The sequence below is a fragment of the Myotis lucifugus genome, unplaced genomic scaffold, assembly GCF_000147115.1.
Source record: "Myotis lucifugus unplaced genomic scaffold, Myoluc2.0 scaffold_3, whole genome shotgun sequence".
Classification (NCBI taxonomy): Eukaryota; Metazoa; Chordata; class Mammalia; order Chiroptera; family Vespertilionidae; genus Myotis; species Myotis lucifugus.
This window is the reverse complement of record NW_005871051.1, coordinates 28,421,742-28,442,336: the sequence shown is the minus strand read 5'-3', so window position 1 is coordinate 28,442,336 and position 20,595 is coordinate 28,421,742. Positions and strand designations below refer to the sequence as shown.

Here is a 20,595-nt window from a genome sequence, read left to right as displayed (position 1 = left end):
CCCTCAAAAAAATTTTTCTTCCCATTTTCCCTACGGCGCCAGGCACGTATGGTGAACAAAACAGTAAATTTAAATTAAGAGGCTGTTTTACACTTTTATAAGTGGTTATTCCCCAACTTTTATTAAAAGTATTTCCAAAAAGGACTATTTTTTGGTTAGGTTTACCGCTAATTGGATAGCACCAGTTTTGCTGAACACATTATCAATTGCTGAGCAATGTTAGCATATACTTTCAGCCAAGACAGTGAAATGAAACTTAACTTCTGTACTTATATGTATATGTACATATATTTATACTCATGTGTGATATGTGTATACATGTAAACAAAGGCGTAACATAGCTATCATGTAATAGTAGCAAGTGTTTTCATTTGCAAATATATAATTACTAGAGGTCCGGTGCGAAATTCGTGTACTGGAGGGGGTGTCCCTCAGCCCAGCCTGCACCCTCTCCAATCTGGGACCCCTCGGGGGATGTCCGACTGCCGGTTTAGGCCCAGTCACAATCCGGGACTGCTGGCTCTTAACCACTCGCCTGTCTGCCTGCCTGATAATCCCTAACCACTTCTGCCTAGCAGCCTGATCACCCCCTAACCACTCTGCCAGCCTGATCGACGCCTAACTGCTCCCCTGCCAGCCCTATTGCCCCCAACTGCCCTCCCCTGCTGGCCCGATTGCCCCCAACTGCCCTCCCTGCCGGCCATCTTGTGATGACATGGGCACGGCCATCTTGTGTGCAAGGGTGTGACAGTCAACTTGCATATTACCTCCTTATATAGGATACACAATTATACATCTATTCTTGGTGGAATAGGAGAGTAACCAAATTGTGGAAACAACTTATTTTTCATGCTCTGGAAGAGAGAATTTTATTTTAAATATATGTTTTTATTGATTTCATTTTTTAAAATATATTTTTATTGATTTCAGAGAGGAAAGGAGAGGGAGAGATAGAAACATCATGATGAGAGAGAATCATTGATCAGCTGCTTCCTGCCCTACACTGGGGATCAAGCCCACAACCCAGGCATGTGCCCTGACTGGGAATCAAACTGTGACCCTCCTGGTTCATAGGTTGACATTCAACCAATGAGGCACACTGGCCAGGCGAGGGAATTTTTTTAAAAAAATTAATTATTAGATCAAATCCCATTCAATTTTCATTTCCCAGAAGGGTCATTCCTGACAAACTCTTAAAACACATTCTTGTGAATTTTTTTTCATTCTGATTCTGCTTTCACAGGTGACACGTGGCACTTAAGGAAAATGGATTGGTGCTATGAAGCTGGGGAGCCTTTGTGTGAAGAAGTAAGGTTATTTTTATATATTTCACTCTTTAAAATGATTGTGTTTATATGGTATTTTCATACAGGATACTCATCCTACTCATGAATAAATTCTAGAGAAAGATTTAATTTGTTTAGGATTCAAAAATGTATACATGCATCTACCTTTACTCTTCCCTCCCTGTAGTTATTTGAGAGCATTCAGAGGGAAGGTCTCAGCCAAGTGGGACTATTTCTGACATCTGTGTTAAGTCCTCTTTTGGTAAGAGAGTGTGTTCCTGGGAATGGTGGTTCTTCATTAGGAAGCAGAGAACTTTAGCAAACAAAAGACATTTGAACTAATGAAAGAATTTGGAGATACACTCTGAATTTTGAAACCTGAATATTTTAATCTCAGAGTTGATGGCAGAATTCAATTTACCAACCAATCACTTAGGCTCTGATCTTAACTACATCTCCAGATCCAGCCAAACTCTTAGGGTAGCCTTAGGAACAGTTGTATCACAGGATAGGTGGGGTCTGGTTAATCTTATCCAAATAGCACCCAACCGCCTATCCAATCTCACAGCATTAGAAGTAGACCCAAAATGAAGCTTTGTGAGAACGTTTAGACAGTAAAACGTGGTCAGCCACCCCTCCCCTATCTGCCTGCTTCTGTTCAGTGATATACAGTGGCACTGAACATCAACAGAAGTTGATTGAAGCAGGTAGTGGGGTCACCCCTCGAACACTCTTTGCTGTGTCGTGGTCAGTAACAGTATGGAGAGAGGACCCTCTTGAATCTTGGACAGGGATTTGACTGCCCAGAGTAAGAAGTGGACTTAAAGAATCTTCAGGCCCTAGCCGATTTGGCTCAGTGGATAGAGCGTCAGCCTGTGGACTAAAAGGTCCTGAGTTCGATTCCGGTCAAAGGCACATGCCTGGGTTGTAGGCTCAATCCCCAGTAGGGGACGTGCAGGAGGCAGTCGATCAATGAGTCTCTCTCATCATTGATGTTTCTATCTCTCTCTTCCTCTCCTTCCTCTCTGAGATCAATAAAAATATATTAAAAAAAGAAAAGAATCTTCAGGACATACTAGTATAGTTTGGATGTCGAGAGTAATATGTAGTCACATAGTTTCCAGATTTTCTTCTCTATTAAGTCCCAAATTGGTATCAAACAGTTCTAAAACTGTCTAGAGCAAACTCATTACCCTCAAAATTGCTTTCTCTTCCCGATTTGCTGCCTGTCTTTCCCATCCTGATCTTTTTCAGCCTGAAATGTGGCCAATCCAACTTACCTGCCGCCTTCTTGTTTGGGCTCAGCCTTCAAAGGCCTGTCAGTTTTTCCACTCCTTCCTGAGTCCACTGCTGGTCTCCTGGTTCAAGCCATTTATTTTTCCTTTTACCTAAATTATTGCAACTGGCCTCCCTGAGCCCAGGTGTTCCCCACTTCAGTGTGTTATGCATGTAGCAGCCAGATTGATTTTTAAAAACTCCTTCTCAGAAGTCTTGAGTGGCTGTTTACAAAGGAACTAAAAGCTCCCTTTTTTCTATTCCACATCCCTTAGATCTGTGACCACCCTTCCCATCCAGCCCCCCCCCCCCCCCGTTACTCTGAAACTGTCCACTCTAATCAGGCTAGGCTAAGCTCTTCCCTAACCAAGCCATACTTATTATTTTTTTAATATATTTATTTATTGATTTCAGAGAGGAAGGGAGAATGAAAGAGAGAGATAGAAACATCAATGATGAGAGAGAATCATTTATTGGCTGCTTCCTGCATGCCCCACACTGGGGATTGAGCCCGCAACCCAGGCATGTGCCCTTGGCCGGAATCGAACCTGGTACCTTTCAGTCCGCAGGCTGACACTCTTTCCACTGAGCCAAGCCGGCTAGAGCCCATACTTATTCTTGACATGACCTTGACTTTGTTCACTTTTTCATGAGAAATTCCTTCTCTTGTTTCATTCACCTTTCCAAATCCAACGAATCTTTTTAGGTTGGACTAAAATGTCATTTTCTGTAAATTAGTCTCATTATTTAACTAAAATGTCATCTTCTGTAAATCAGTCTCATTCTTTCTCACCTCTCTCTTTCCTCTAATCTTCTATGATACTTGTAGTTCCTACTCATAATTTGATATATAATAATAGACTGTTTTATAAGCCTATTTTCTATTCAACATCTGCTTTATCATTTATTCATTTATTCATTTATTTATTTCAAGGGTAATAGAGGCATAGGGTTCACAAACAAAAGTCCAGTGGTCTGTTTGTTCCTTGCAGAAGTCACAAGTAACAAAAAAGAATTTCCGTATTCCCAGGATGCAACACTGAAAGAGCTTATGCTGTGTTCTGGAGACACTCTGCTTTTAACTGAAGGAAAACTTCCTTCTCCGGTAAGACTTTGCTTCCAATAGACACTCTGTGAATAATGGTTATTGTTGTCTCTGTGTGACAGTCAGAAAGAGAACAAAGAACTTACCCCAAAGTCTACCAGACACAGCCATCATATTTTACATGTTAGGTATTTCCTTCCTATAAAATCAATTGTATATACAATTTTATTTTCTACCTTTTCTATTTAATTTGTGAACCTGAAACAGTTACAATGTATGACTTATCACAGTTTAATTCACTTTTTATCTTCATTGTTGGAAATTTATCTTATTTTAAATTTTTTCTTATAATAGTACTTAAAAACGAAATCATCTTCAGATAGTTCTAAAGATGGAATTAACAAGTCAAAGGGCATGAACTTTTTAAAGACTTGAGAATGTATGTTGCCAAATTGTTTTCCCAGAGAGTTGTACTAGATTTACAGTCCTACCAGCAGATATGAGGGCTCCTTTCCCTCCTCTTTCATAAACACTGCATGTTCCCATTTTCTAAATCCATTAATTACTTATTCGTATTTTTAATGTGGACACATGTAAAGATTTTTTTTTAAAAAGTTGACCCCAAACTCTAGTACTCAGATATCCATTAGCTTATGATTAGAAAATTCACAAGTGATACCTGTTTGTATGCTGAGTGTAAATATATGCATATATATTTAAAGTTTCCATACAGGGGATCATATTCCATACAGTGTTTTATATCTGTTGGTTTTTTCAGCACATACAGACCTACCTTATTCTTTTCCATGACTTCATGAAATTCTGTGGTATTTTACATACATGCTCTTTAAGTTAATATTTGAATTGGTAATACTCATGATACAAAATTCAAAGTGTATAAAAAGCTGAGCCAGGAAAAGTAACTATCCTCCCTGCCCCCCCAGCCACTCAGTGTGTCCCTCCAGAGGTAGCCAGATGCCTCTGTGTCAACACACAAGTAAAGTCTGTGTGTGTACATAGCGCATATATACATATTTGTTATCCATATATAGGGGTGGGCAAAAGTAGGTTTACAATTATGAGTACATGAAATACAAAATTATTCTTGTATTATTATTTACTAATTGTATTGTTTGCATTGCAACTGTAAACCCACCTTTGCCCACCCACCTTGATGTGTAGCAATACACATCAAGTCATCTCATTCTATAGGTGGTATCTATATCTCCCATTGTATGGAGGTACTATAATTTAACCAATCTCTTTCAAAGAAGATTTTGGTTGCTTACAGTCTTTTGTTAATATAAATGACACTGCAAAAAATACTATAAATGTCCATTTATCTACAGAATAAATTCCTAGACCTACCACTCTATTCTGCTGCCATCAACAATTGGCAGTGACTGTCTTTGTACCCGTGACTTTGTCTCAGGGCTCGTCCATCAGAAGGCAAATTCTCACCATGGATGGCAGGTCTAGGGCGTGGCATTTAAATTGTGACAATTTCAAATTACTCTCCAAAAACTTTGCTTCAAGTTTATATTTCTGCCACCAATTTACCCATACTTTCAACAACATATAGAATATTATTAAACTTTCTGGTTTTTGACAGTCTGATAAGTAAAAAAATAGAATTTTGTTTTTCTGATTTATACTTATTTCATTGAATGGAGGTTGAGTGTTTATTAATCTTCACCTACTTAATAAACAAGTTATTTTAATATGCATTTCTTGAAATACATATTTAAAATATTTTACATGGTTTTTTCACATTCTCATCTTCTGTAACATCTTTAATCCCTAATAAAACTATTAAAGTTCTTTACTAACAGACAAAAAAGGTTAGTGAAGAACCAGTTACACTAGTAAAACTAAAATTACAAGACAGGTTTAAGGAAATGTGCTTATTTCCTGTAATGTGTGTATAGGAATCCAACTTAGACCATTAGGCTGTTGATTCTCTCAAGTTCCCGTGGGAACTTGAATGAATGAAAACAGCCGGATCTGGGGCCTTGCTGCTCTCACGGGGCCTGGATATATTTATATAGTTGGTTCTGTCAAACATTTTGCTGTTCTGTTTATACTGTTCATGTATGTAACTACTGGGCTACTTCTAAACAATGAACATTTAGTCTTATTTTATCACTTAAACTTTTTGATTGTAAAAACAATTAAAAGTGTAATATATAGCAGTTATACATCTGAAAGGAAAAACAATTAAGTTTGGGAACACTTTTTGTCATCAAGATGTTCCTCTTTATGGAAGTAGCAATGGAAGTTCACTTAATCTGTGTACCTCACAGCAGTGAGAAATGCTCCCTTCTCCAGGGTCTCCTGAAGGTGCCCATCTGGTGGTACCAGCCTCCGGGGCCCAACAGTCAGGGGAAGAGACATCTGGACCAGACGAACTGTACCCCTTCTCAAGGCGGGGTCTGGAGAGCTACTTCCACCCCAGGTGAGACCAACAGAATCACAGTGGCCTACGTGTCCTAAAGAAAATAGAACAACTGCTTCTGCTCTGAGGGCAAATGACATTTATTTCTTTTTTTAAATGTATGGTTGAAAATCAACCTATTTATTCCACAAGTCACTCCAAAGCAGTAACACCATCCTTTTATGCAGTGCTTTAAAACCAACCATTCGCTATAAGGTACAATTTGTTAAAGTCTTTGTCAGTATATTTTTTCAAGGAATTTTTATGCCCTCTCTCAGGGTTCTGGTAGACTAGGATATGGAGGCAGCTGGGACAGAGGCAGGGCTGGAGTCTGTCCCCTGCACCCTTCACCGCTCCTCCCCCCCCCCCCCCCCCAAATGGCTGGAGGGCAATCCACACCCCCCCTGCCTTCTGAAAAGGAAATATGCCCCGCTTTACTTCTAAGTGGGTTCTCCCCAGACAGAAATCAGCACATGTCCCGATGAGCAAGAAATCACAGGCAGCGAGTTTGATTTTCCATTGTCAACAGTGGGTTTCCATTTCATTATAAAAGAAAACACCAATCAGTCTCCTTTGTAACTGTAGATATATTATTAGGATCAACTCTTTATATATTGTTAATCATGCTTTGTTTAGTTATTTAGCTTTTTTTGGGGGGGGGCGTTAAAGTATTATATACTTACATTTATTTTTTATTTTTTAAACCTCAGTATTGAAACTACTAAAAATGAATCAAGTTCTTCTCTCCTTACTCTTTGAAGTTAAGAATACATGTTTAGACCAATAAAATAATTTCATGTTGAATTAGCTATGAAATTAGCATTAAGTTATTTTTTGGTTGGGTCATATTAGATGTGTTAACTAATTCTAAAAATGCTATGGTAATAGAATAATAGTTACATATAGAGTTGGCTACAAACTTAAAAAGTGTGTTTAATCAGTGAGTTTTTCCATGAAAGTGAAAAAATAGGATCATTGTTTGATAGTCCTTCTTTATATAACAACACATGAGAAACATTTTTAAATCCGGAGTTTCCAAAAAGTATCTGTTAGCATTTGGTGTCCTTGAGATACAAGAAAAACCATTCATGAAGCTTTTTGTTTTAACTTATTTACAATCTAATTTTGTTGTATATTAGCAGTGTGCCCAACAATAAACTAAGAGATTTAATTAAAGCAAAAATGAGTTAAATTATTCTGAATTTTAAATTTAGTTGCCAACTTTTATACCCAGGATTTTAGATGAGAGCGCGTTTTATTTCCCCCTTTTTATAACAAATGTAGAAGGCCTTCTTACTCTCAAGGACTGTCAGTAAACATCAACCACGTGACACCCACCCTGCCACACACTTGACAGACAATGAGAATGCAGGTCTGCCCTCCCCTGACTGTCTAGTCTTTATACACAAGCAAGAAAACAGAAACAGGTGGGATAGGTGTGATGTGAGAAAGAAACAGGAAGGTGATACAAAGAATAAGGGCAAAGTACTCTTTGAGGAAGGAGTATCAAAAAGAACATTCTAGTAGACACATGTGTGAAATTCCTCAAACCCCCACCAGTGAGAAAGCCATGGTCCTGTGCCAATAGCTTCCTCCCCTCCAAAGGCAGGAGGCCTGAATTGGAGGAACTGATTCTGAGTTACATGAATGGAATTGTATTAAAAGTATTTACAACATCAAAACATAGCATATATTTTAAAAATATGAAATAAATGCATTCAAGCTCCTTTCTAACATCTGGCTCTGTCCTCTGCAGGTGCTGCTGGTGATGTGCATGCGGATGTTCCCCTCTGCTACCTGGGAGACGTCAAAATCTCAGAAGATGCCACCTTAGGGGAGCTGAAGGCTCAGGTCAGACTTCTTCCTGCAGCGTACCTGAGTGGGGGTCTGGCTGCTTCCAGTGAGATATTAATCTATTCTTCTATCTCCTCTTCCCTCACTTACAGTCTGTTCTGATATGGCATGTGTTACATGCCATGTTCAGTGGTAAGTACCCAGCAGGCGACACGCACACGGCTCAGCTCCCTGGTCTTCTTTTCCGCCAGCTGCCCTTGCGGCTCTCATTCCTCCTCCTCTGACAGGCATGCTGTGCTTTCATTCAAATATACCCTCAGTGACTTGCAGCTTATGTTTATTTTTACCTTTTAGGTAAACATGATTTATTGAAACATTTGTAAAACATTCAGTTTAACCTTTACATTGTTTTTGTATCATTGTGATCCATGTGTTATATGTTGTTAAAGAGGCAGTATCCATTTCCCAGGTCAGATTATAGTCTTGTGTGTTAATATTCATAGAGAAAGAGTGTTTTGTCCAAATGGAAAGACTAAATTGAATACAACACTAAATGTTTCAGAAGCATCTTACTATTGTTGGACTGAAGTGAACATCCCTTCTTCCTCTTGGAAAAATGTGGGGGCAGATAATAAGAGTATCAGTCACTAACGTTTGACCTGTGTCCTCAAAAAAAGCAGATGGTTTAATTTTCATGAGACCAAGTAGGAAGAGACCTGTTTTCCTCATATTGGATTGAAAGATACAAAGTTGCTGTTTTTAGGTTAAAATGGATGAATATTGGCCATTTTATATACTGCAACCTAAATAATATAAATAATTACCTACTCCTCTAGAATTAGTGCATCAGTTTGGGGCTAGCAGTAGGATCCAAAGATATTGAAATATTTCAGAATCAAAAGATACTTCTTGGGCAATGCAGACACTGCTAGAGAATCACAGGATGGATGTAGACGAGGCCCTTGCTTCCTCTACAGTGACCTCTGCTCTTGTGAGTTAGACTCATCTAAAAATTAATTTTAAAGTTTCATTTTCTAAAACATTCTGATCAAAAAAGAGTTTTGGGCTCAGATTTAGAAATCTAAAACTCACTTCTCTCTCAGCTGATTAGTTTGAGTTAGTTCTGGGAATGTTTCAGTAGATAGTACCATTACTCAAGATACTCTTTCCCTCAGATGTTCTTGTATGATGCTTCATTTCTTCCTAAAGCAGTATCTTATTAAGAGTGCTTTTCCAAACCCTCGGGCAAATTTCTACAAATGCCTGTTTCTTTTCTAGGCTATGATCTTGCCCTCCTTGTCGGAGTTTTTCATCCCGTCCCCTGCCTTCCTCAGAGCCTGGACAGTGGACAGTAAGCGCCCCGGGAGGCTTTTACGAAAAAACCAGCAGCAGCTCAGGTGGGTTCCTTGTTGAATTCAGTAACAAAGCCCGACCCTGGCAATTCCACATGTCAACTGGGTGACGCTTCTTACCGTAAATCAAACTCTGGAACAGCTTCAGTTTCCATATTAAGTATAAAATGTAGCTTCATGGAAGTTTACTATGTTCCAGAGGCTGTGAACAGAATTTTGAGTGTTTTTTTTCTAGCTTTATTAAGCTGTAACTGATATAACATTGTGTAAGTTAAGGCATACAGCATGTTGATTTGATACACATACATTGTAAAACTATCACCACCATTGCGTTAGCTGATGCCTGTATCACATCACATAATTTCTTTTTCGTGGTGAGAACATTTAATATCTATTCTCTCAGCCCCTGGTAACTACCATTCTGGTGTCTACTGCTATGGGTTTGGCTTTTTCAGATTCTACAATAAGTAAATATTATACAGTATTTGTCTTTCTCTGTCTGACTTAATCTTATTATAATGCCCTGAGGGTCCATCCATGTTGTCACAAACAACAGCATGTCTTTCTTTCTTGTGGCTGAAAATAGCCGTGTGTGTTTGTGTGTACACACTTCATCTTTATCCATTCATTTGTTTGTTGGTGGACATTTAGGTTGCTTCCATCTCTTAGCTGTTGTGAATAATGCTGCAATGAACATGGGAGTGCAGGTATTTCTTTGATAGCCTGTTTTCATTTCCTTTCTCATTGATATCCTGAAAAAGTAGGATTGCTGGATCATTTGGTATGGTAGTTCTATTTTTAATTTTTTGAGGAACCTTCATACTGTTTTTTCACAATGTATGTATCAATTTACATTCCCACCAATAATACACAAAGTTTCCCTGTCTTCCACATCCTCACCAGTACTTATCTCTTGGGTTTTTTTTTTTTATTTGTTTACTAGAGGCCCAGTGCATGAAATTCGTGCACGGGGGAGGTGGGGAGGTGGGGGGGGAGGTAGCTGGGAGGGTGTCCCTCAGCCCAATCTGCATCCTCTCCAATCTGGGACATCCCTCTCACAATCCGGTACTGCTGGCTCCTAACTGCTCGCCTGCCTGCCTGCCTCATTGCCCCTAACCGCTCCCCTGCCAGCCTGATTTACCACCTAACCACTCCCCTGCTGGCCCGATCGCCCCCCAACTGCCCTCCCCTGCTGGCCATCTTGTGGCGGCCATCTTGTGGTGACATCGCATGAGGGCGTGATGCCACCTAGGCTTTTATTATATAGGATAATAACCATTCTAATAGGTGTGAGGTGAAAACTAGTGGTTTTGATTTGCATTTTCCTGATGACTAGTGTAGGATGTTGAACACCTTTTCATGTACCTATTGGCTATTAGTATGCATTCTTTAGAAAAATGTCTATTCATTTCCTCTATTTTTTTTAATCAAATTGGGATTTCTGCTATTGAGTTTTATGGATTTTTTATATATTTTGGGTATTAAACCCTTATCAGGTATATGATTTGCAAATACTTTCTCCCAGTTCATAGGTTGCCTTTTTATTTTGTTGGTTTCCTTTGCTGTGCAGAAGCTTTTTAGTTTAATGTAGTCCCACTTGTTTATTTTCACTTTTGTTGCCTTTGCTCTTAGTGAAATCCAAAGAATCATTGCCAAGACCAATGTCAAGGAACTTAGGAGCTCTGTTATTTTTCTAGGAGTTTTATAGTTTCCAGTCTTAGGTTCAAGTTTTTAATCTATTTTGAGTAGATTTTTGTGTATGGTGTAGTAAGATAGTGGTCCACTTTTCCCAGCACCATTTATAGAAGAGAGTATTCTTTCCCCATTGTATTTTCTTGGTGCCTTTGTTGTAAGTTAATTGAGCATATATGTGGATTTATTTCTAGGGTCTCTGTTGTGTTCCATAATAGAACTATGTGTCTGTTTTTATGCCAGTACCATAATGTTTTGATTATTATAGCTTCATAATATAATTTCATACAAATTCCATACAAATTTTAGGATTGATTTTTCTATTTCTGTGAAAAATGCCATTGACATTTTAATAGGGTTTGTATTTTACCTGTGGACCACTTTGGGTAGTATGAACATTTTAACAGTATTCTTCTAGTGCATGAATATGGGATATCTTTCCATTTGTGTTTTGGTCAATTTCCTTCATCAATGTCTTACAGTTTTCAGTAGACAGACCTTTCACCTCCTTGGTTAAATGTATTCCTAAGTATTTTATTCTTTTGGATGCTGTTGTAAATGGAACTTTCTCTTTCTGATAGCTGTTAGTGTATAAAATGTAGCTAGCTGACTTTTGTATATTGATTTTGTTTCCTGCAAGTTTATTAGTTTTAATAGGTTTTTTTTTTGGTATAGGGTTTAAGTTTTTCTAAATATAACCATGTCATCTGCAAATAGAAACAGTTTAACTTCTTCCTCTTACCTAATTGCTCTGACTAGGACTTCCAGTACTACGGAATAACAGCGGCAAGAGCAAGCATCTTGTCTTGTTCTTGATCATAGGAGAAAAGCTTTCAGCTTTTCACCACTGAGTATGTTAACTGTGGGCTTGTCATATATGACCTTTCTCATGTAATTTCCTCTATATCCAGTTTGTTGAGTTTTTAACATGAAAGGATGTTGAATTTAGTCAGATGTATTTTCCTGCATCTATTGAGGTGATCAGATTTTTATCCTTCATTCTGTTAATGTGGTTTGTCACACTAGTTGATTTGCAGATATTTGACACAACCTAGCATCTCTAGCATAACTCCCATTTGATCATGGTATATGATCCTTGTAATGTATTGTTGAATTCAGTTTGCTAATTTGAGGATTTTTGTATCTATGCTCCTCAGGGATATTAGCCTGTAATTTTCTTTTCTTAAAGTGTCCTTGTCTGGCTTTGATATCAGTGTAGTGCTGCCCTCATAAAAGAAGTTTGAAAGAGTTTGAGAAGGATTACTATTCTTTTTTAAACGTCTGGTAGAATTCATCAGTGAAAACCATCTGGTCCTAGACTTTTCTTGGTTGGGAGATTTGTGATTTTTTATTCAATTTCCTTAGTAATAATTTGTATTTGCTATTTCTTCATGATTCATCCTTGTAGGTTACATGTTCCTAGGAATTTACCCATTTCTCCTAAGTTTTCCATTTTGTTGGAGTATAATTGTTCATAGTAGTATTAAAGTTATATATATATATATATTATTGATTTCAGAGAGGAAGAGAGAGGGAGAGATAGAAACATCAATGATGAGAATCATTGATCGTCTGCCTCTTGCACGCCCCCTACTTGGGATTGAGCCTGCAATCCGGGCATGTGCCCTTGACTAGAATCGAACCCAGAACCCTTCAGTCCACACGCCGACACTCTATCCACTGAGCCAAACCAGCTAGGGCCATAGTCGTCTTAAATGTATAATATTTTGCTTATTAAGACAGCTTAAAATTGACAAAAAAATGTTTTAAAAAATTAAATGATGTCACTATTATTTTGTTTTATTGATTATCAGGGAATATAAGTTGGGGAAGAGAACTGAGATCTGCTTAGAACCCCTTCAGAAAGAAGAACACCTAGGGTAAGAATTCCATGTCTTATCACAGTGGGTGGCTTCTCAGTGGTATGGCAGATTAAAACAGATTTTGTTCTGTGTAACATGGAACCCATTTTCCATAGAAATTAGACTTGTTCATAAGTCCAAGTGCACACTAAGCCCACTCAGTCTTGAAGGACAAGCAGGATGCTGTGTTCTGCTCTGTTGATGCAGGTGGAGAGTCTGAAGTCAAACTGCCTTATAGCACCTCTCACTCTGGCCCTTCATTCTACTTTTTTCATCCTAATATCAAACCTGACATATTATGTCTCCCACTACTAGGATGTAATCTTTGCGAGAGCAAGTACTTTGTTTTTTGGTCATGGCTGTATCCCCAATATCTAGAACAGTGTCTTTGTCATAGTCAACGTATTTTTTGAATAAAGAAGCACCCCAAAGTTTCTATTATTTTTTCACTATAGAAGAATCTTTTTTTATTTCTATTTTTTTTAATATTTTATTGATTTTTTACAGAGAGGAAGGGAGAGGGATAGAGAGTTAGAAACATCGATGAGAGAGAAACATCGATCAGCTGCCTCCTGCACACCCCCTATTGGGGATGTCCCCACAACCAAGGTACATGCCCTTGACCAGAATCAAACCTGGGACCCTTCAGTCCGCAGGCCGACGCTCTATCCACTGAGCCAAACCGGGTAGGACTAGAAGAATCTTTTATATTGTACACCATAAGCGTCTGTAGACTCAAGTGGCAGCCCTGACCAACTTTAAAATCATTTTTCGTGAGAATTTTCAGCTGAGAATATTCAAGAACACCTGAATTGTAATATATTTATAATATTCATTGCAAATTGATTTTTTAAATTAAATTCAAAATGTCATGGCGTGTGGGGATGGTTTCCATTTTGGACGCGTGGCAGTTAACTGAATAAGCCGTCTTTGTTAGCATCACGGAGTGTTAAGATTCCTTCACCTGACATCCAGTAACTTTGATCACGCTCTTTCAGCCACACTGACCTTCCTGTGATGTGACCGTCTTAAATCAAATTGTGTTACCAGTAGCTTCTGGGGGGGGGGGGGGGGATTTCTGGATCAAAAGGAATGGACATTTTAAACCTTTTAAAATAAATTATTCCTTTCCGGGGAAGTTATATCAATTTATGTTCACACAGTGCTTCTGAGTATTTACTTCACCTCATCCTCAAATCAACATTGAATATTGTCATTGTTTAAAGGTTTGCTTTGATTGCTACTAAGATTGGGCATTTTTTTCAAAGGCTTGTGAGCCATTTGTAGTTTGTGAATTATTTCATACATTTTGCCTGTTCTAATGGGGTCTAACGTGTGTGAGCTCTTTCTGCATGTCTGTTTTAAGCAGGATCTTTTGTTTTCAATAAGCAGTATCCCTTTGAAGCCTGTGCTCTGCACTCACTTAGACCCCTAACCAGCTTCTGGTTCCTCATCGTCCTCTTCACCCCAGCATCTGTGCTGACCCTCCACTCCCTCATGGAGAAGGTCCGGTCTCCTCCAGTTACTCCTTTTCTCCCATTGCATCACTCTTTCCTTTGGTAAAAACACCAATATAACAGAAGTAATCTTTAAAATCACTCATTGTCGCACCATCCTAAAAACAAGTGAAAGAGTAGTTTTCATTTCTCCCCCTCCAGCTTCCAGTCTTGCCTGCAGTTTTTACTTCATGTACATAACTTCCATACATCTCTTTTACTCCCATCTTTCTGACTGTTCTTTCCCTCCTCCCTGGCTACCCCACAGCAGTCAGATTTTTAGCACCGCCCAGGCAGTCACTGTGGCTGGGAACCCTCTCGTCTGGGAGGAGCTTCACTCCATCCTGGGTCAGGATGAAAGGAAATGAGGGTTTAGTGGCAACCTCTTATAAAAATGAGAAGAGCTGGAGGGGAAGCTTCACACGTCACCCCGCTCGTATCTATCGTGTGTTCATTTTACTTCAAAGCTGATGTTTTACTGTTTTCTGGTGCAGCCCTCAGGACATGCTGCTGAGGACACAGATGCGCCTCCCTGGCAAACGGGCATATGCCCTGCCCGTGGACGTGGTGTGGGACGCTGCCCGGGGCACTGCCAGCTCCCTGCGGCAGCGAGTGGCTGACTTCTATTCCCTTCCTGTAGAGAAGATTGAAATTGCCAAATACTTTCCTGACAAGTTTGAGTGGCTTCCAGTGTCCAGCTGGGTAAAGTGTGGGGCTTCCTGCATAACAACAGCTTCCCTGCAAGTTTTCACAGAGGGAATTTAGTAAGAATGCGAGGTTGTTTTCTTTATTCAAGATGCTTGATTTTTCTATAGAACCAGCAAATTACCAAGAGGAAAAAGAAGAAAAAGCAAGATAATTTGCAGGGGGCACCTTATTACTTGAAAGATGGAGATATTATTGGTATTAAGGTAAGTTGTTTAACAGCAAGTTTCCCACTTTGACAAAACACCAGGATTAGATGGTTTCGTAGAAATGATTTATGAAATCTTCAAGGCACAGAGTCTTTTGTATATAAATTGTTCAGAGCACAGAACACGAAGAGGGAGAGCAGACAGCTCCTCCTGTGGCCAGTGGGGCCTCAGCACCAAAACCCTAACTGTGGGTCTGACCTGAGTAAAACGCTGCTGTAGGTGTGAGTAGGTACCTGCATTAGGTTACATTTCCTTCCATTCCTAGTTTGCTGAGTTCTTTGTTGTAAATCATTAAAATCGGTGTTACTAAGAAATATGTCCTTGACATGGGCCATTCTTACATTCCTCCGACAAACCTGGTTTGTTGTCAATACTTTTTAATTCTTTAATTCTTAAGTGAACTATTTACTGATAATCAATTGATTTAATCCCTTAATCACCACTTCTAGTCAACACTGTATTAGACAATTGACCCTCTTCCCTAAAAAGTAAATGAGGCTGTTTACCTGCCATGTTTCTGCATAGGACATTCAAGAGACTACAAGATCAACATCCATAAAATTCTAAGGTAACTAGGAATACATCCAACAAGAAGCCTTCTAAGACCTCTCTGGAGAGTATCACAGAAATTTTGAGTGGCGTTAAAGCTTCAGTTTTTACCATGTTCTTAGAAAGGAAGCCTCTCAGTAGTAACGGTGTCGTCCCAGGGAAAACCCAGACGGATTACATTAAAGAGGATAAATATGTGGAAGAGCTCGGCCAGGGTCCTTGCCTGGTCAGCATTAGGACTGACACTACAGCCCCCAAACAGGGAACTGACAGGTATTTCAGATCCACATTAAAAATGATTATTCAGTAAGTGGTTCTGGGGAAATTGGTTCCATGTAGAAAAAAATGCAGTCATCATTTTGGTTTTCATAAAGAGGGTCCTCAAGCTTACATTAGCCCCAGGTCCCATAACATCTGTGCACCTCTGCTCACACCAAGCACAGCAGTCAGTGTAAAGGCTTACATGTGAAAAGCAGTGATTTCCAATCTTTAGAAGAATAAATGTAAGAAAATATTTGACTTGGGATTTCTTAAAATAAGAAACAAAATGCACAACTCAAAGTATTGATTAAATTGACTACATTAAAAGGAAAAACATTTATACATCAAAAGAAACCGTCATCAGAAGCCAAGCCACAAATAGGAAAAGATATATGCAACAATAGAATTAATAAGGATCATTATCCAAATGTCAAATACTTCTACCAATCAGTTTCAAAAAAATACAATCGGGGAGAAATAGGCAAAGATGAATAATATCTGGCAATTCTCAGAAAACTAAATGGCCAATAAGCAGATGAAAAGGTGGGCATCTTCCGGGTAGCCAGGGAGCTGCGAGTCAGCAGTGATTTGTGGCCAGACCCCCAGCACTGCGTCCAGCCGCTCTGGAAGCGGCGGGCAGCACTCAGGAAAGGTAATTCCACTCAGTCATCACCCCAGAAAAACTCACACTGGGGGCGAGGAGACACAAAAATGTCCACTGTGTGACAGCGTAAATTGGGAAGAACTTAAACGACCCTCAGAAAGGGGATAAAATGGGGAAAAATACTGAAACAGGTATAGAACACAGCAGTTAAAATTTATAAACCAGAGCTGTGTGCGTCCAGGTGAACATACCTGGTGTAGAAAATGATGTCGCAGGATGTTTTTTTTTACAGAAAGTCTAAGCCATGTAAATGCTGAGTCCGCCTCCTTTGCTGCCATCGAATGACAATGCAGACAGAACACTAGCACCCAGTTGATGGTGGGCTTACCTGGAGCAGGGGTGGGCATCAACCGAGTCTGTCTTTTCCCTGGAAAATACTAAAATGAAGCAAATATGGTAAAAGGTTAGCACTAATTGCTAACTTTCACTGTTAATTCTATTATAGGCCATGTACACATTTAACTCAGGTTTCCTCATGGCAGCCAGGGGAAGGAGGGAGCTAACTGCAGGGCCATGCCCAGCCCTCACTACCCTGGGGACATGGTGTCTGTCTCATTATCTCTGTATTTTCACAAAAGCACATCATGTACAAGTTACTGGACTGGAGATTACAGTATTTGTTGGGATAGTTTCTCCCGAGAGCAGAAGCAGGCAGCCCTGCAGTTGTGGAGGTCCCAGCCGAGGTGACCCAGTCAGCTCCCCCAGAGCCATGTGGTCCTCTGACCTAGGCTGTCCTTCGGGGTTATCTTCCTTCAGGTTAACATTTTGATTGGTTCACACTGAGGGTGGCCAGTATTTATGGTAAATAAATTCAGATGTAAAACTGACGGCAAGCACTGGGAGAGCGCTCGTCCCTCAGGAGGCCATGCTGAGCGTCCTGCGTCTATAACGCACTGCCAGACACTTCCAGGAGGTTCCCAGGAAGTCAGACGGGTGCACCTTTCAGCAGCTCCAGTGGAGCTGGAGGTGCCGGGTGGACATGGCTGCCCCCAGACCACAGCGTGTTTCTGCCTCTCCCTGTCGTCCTGATGGGGCCTGTGCGGGGCTCACTCCAGGGGCAGCGTTTTTAGTCACAAGCAAAGGTCGGGTGGCTGCAAAGTCACTTCTGCTCTGCCTGCCACTCAGTCTGTCATCAGGCACTAGAGTGTTTCCTGTCAGTTATTAATCCAGTTTACGTAAAGGTAGATATATCCTTATGTTGGTTTAGGTAATTTTCACATAAATTTACATACTTTATTCAAACGTAGGCTAAAACGATGTCTGAATACGTGGCTCCTTCCTTATTTTGAAATGCAGAATCTCCTGGTGGAAGAGGACGATGACTTCAGCACAGTCCGAGATGACATTGGGAGGGAGGACCCTGCTCTGGGGAAAAGGAAAAGGTAACGTGAGGTTTCTCACTGTCTCATGGACGCCGAGGCCTCTGGACGGCTCGCTCTTACTCACTCGGAGCTCTGGCCGAAGCCTCAGGTCTCATTACAGGGCTGAGCACTTTGGAGAAACTTCGTGTCCTTTAGAATATGAACCAGGCCTGTGAGCTTGGGACAAAGATGCTCACAGCCTCACCTCGAGGACGCAGCCACACAGTTTCATCTCCTCCCCCCTCCCCCCCAACTTTCTGGGTCTTTCCTTCAGACACAGAGGTCTCAGTCACCTGAAAACGGGCATTCCCCATCACAAGTTCCACCAGCTGTCACCTGCCCCTGGTGGCTGCTCCAGAGCTGCCTCACCTCACTGACCTCTTCCTGCCAGGCTCCTCAGGAATCAAGTCCCCCTGCTCTCCCCGCTCTTACCCTTTCCTCTTCTGTGTACAGTGGGCTTGCTCCCCTGGCCTCTGGGCCACCTGTATCTCCCAGGACCTCCAAACATCCCCTGAAACCCACACTTCAAACCCCAGTGCCCAGACCCAGCTCACCACTGCGTCGTCACCTCCATGCAGGCCACACCAGGGGTGCCAGTCCTCCTTACTTGCTCCCCACTTTGGTCTCCTGAAGTCATTCCACACCCCTCGACCTGGGTGGACCCCGTGTCAGTGACTGTGAGTTGGTGACAGCCTCTGTCTCCCGCAGCCAGGAAGCACTTCGCGTGCAGAGCAACGGCCTTCTCTCCAGTGCAGAGACACCTGGCCGGCCCCACAGACCAGAAGCTTCTCTGTCCATCCACGTGGGGAGTTTCAGATAGCGCCGGCACCGCTGAGGTCCCTGTGGGCTCAGGTCCAGTCAGAACTGGTACCAGGGCCTGGCCAGCAGCGGGCTCTGCCCCTGCCAACTTTGCTTGTGGTTTCGTGAGAGCAGGCTTGTAGGCTGCTTCCACTTTATTAGAGGGACGTTTGGTCTCGGGCCAGGCAAGTGCACTTTCTCACCGGCCTGCACAGCATGGCCACCGAGGGACTCCCAGCTGGGCTGTCTTACAGGTGCCAGTGAGACTGCACTGGACCCAGCCAACACAGTTACAAGAACATTGCCTAGTTCTGCATCGACTCCAGGCTCGCATAGCATGTTGGCCAGTGAAGTGCACACAGTCCACTCTCCTCCCTTCACTGTTCAGACAACGTAGTATCTGCATTCAGAACTTCTGAGAGCTCAGCACGCTGATGGGCTGGCCAGGCTGGTGCAGGACACAGAGGGAGTCTGTTCTAGTTCAAAGTGTGTCGTCCATGATCAGAACGTTCCGGAAGCCTGTGCGCTGAGCTAATGGTCCGAGAAACCTCTCCTGAAACAAACAAAGGAAACGTGCACAAGCTCCTTTTCCTCCCCCTTCGGCATGGCCAGCTATGGATTTAAAAGGTGTAACTGGCATTTATGACAAATGCTGCATCTGTGTTACGAACCGACTGACACTTAGGACACAGACGATTCACTTAACTCAGTCAAAAGTGGGATTCCTGAAAAGAAAGTAAATTCTTCACTTTTATGCCTCCAACAAGGCGAAGTACGGTTACAACGTCACACAAATCTCTCATCAGCCCTTCATCACCGACATTAAGATAGCACTTCCATGTTCAGAGGTGGACGAGGTCTCCTGTCCCGCTCGCTGAGAGAGGAAGTAAGTGGACATTGGGTTGGATGAGCCCGCTTTTGCCTCCTGTCCCCCTTCCAGCCTCATCAGAACCAGCTGGAACCCTCAGTCTCCTCCCTATTTGTCTGAGGTTGTTGGGTCTAAACTGTGCTAATTTGTGAGAAGTTGGACTTTCACTAGCAAGCTGCCCCCATGTTCTCAACACTCAGCCCGCCTCAGGATGCGCACTTGGGGTGGCGGCATGTTTGTGAAGATCCTGGACTGTGAGCTCAGTGTGGCTGGGAGCCCAGCCCTCGGTGCAAACTCTCCTGTTCCTTTTACTGTAACTGACACGTCTCCTGCTGCACCCTTCGTGTCATTTTAAGGTAATGAAGTAATGTAATAACTGAAAGCTTTGCTGTTGAGAAGCCAGACACCTCACTGGATGTGACTCACCAAGACAGAGGGGGATGGGTGGGTGTGCCTTAGGGTCCGCAGTGAGCCGCCAGGGCCTCCAGCTCCCTTTTTTCTTAAAGTTGCGATGCACTGGGGCTGCAGAGAGAGCTGTACAATTTAATAAAGAACAAATAAAGTGTCTTCACTTTCCATTTTAAGCTGACTGCTTCGTGTTCCACTTGGACTTTTTTCCCCCGAGTGCATGTCAGATGCTAAATAAGCATGGTTTATATTTGGAAATACTGTATCGGGACCACAGTAGAAACAACAGAAGCATGTTTTGGTTTTAAATAAGTTCAGATTCCTGGGAAAAACTGAAGAAACTGCAGTGGCCTTTTCCTTCTAGGGAACAGAACTGGCATAGGGTGCAGAAGACAGTTACTCGCCCTGACATTTTTCTGCCAAAAGGGGTTACAAGAATTCCAGTAATCCATAACTATGGCTTCACAGGCACGTTTCCCTCTAGAACGGACTTGACTGTGCAGTATTACAGGCCGTTCACCCCATCGGGGAGAGGG

General features: G+C 41.5%; 1 protein-coding gene across 17 annotated transcripts in view; it reads left to right on the top strand.

Annotated features, from left to right (window-relative positions):
* The window catches only part of USP40 (ubiquitin specific peptidase 40), a 67,745-nt gene extending 47,505 nt beyond the window's left edge, over positions 1-20,240 (top strand). For 10 of the 17 annotated variants that reach the window (XM_023762539.1, XM_023762553.1, XM_023762543.1 and 7 more), the window contains 10 exons: positions 1,244-1,308; positions 3,496-3,666; positions 5,935-6,061; positions 7,797-7,891; positions 9,113-9,231; positions 12,693-12,758; positions 14,731-14,938; positions 15,052-15,147; positions 17,921-18,006; positions 18,698-20,240. In XM_023762539.1, the coding sequence (XP_023618307.1) occupies positions 1,244-1,308; positions 3,496-3,666; positions 5,935-6,061; positions 7,797-7,891; positions 9,113-9,231; positions 12,693-12,758; positions 14,731-14,938; positions 15,052-15,147; positions 17,921-18,006; positions 18,698-18,926 (1,262 nt within the window). In that variant the 3' untranslated portion in view covers positions 18,927-20,240. The other 7 variants (XR_002831682.1, XM_023762550.1, XM_023762548.1 and 4 more) reach the window with 7 other exon arrangements.
* The last annotated feature ends 355 nt before the right edge of the window (positions 20,241-20,595 follow it).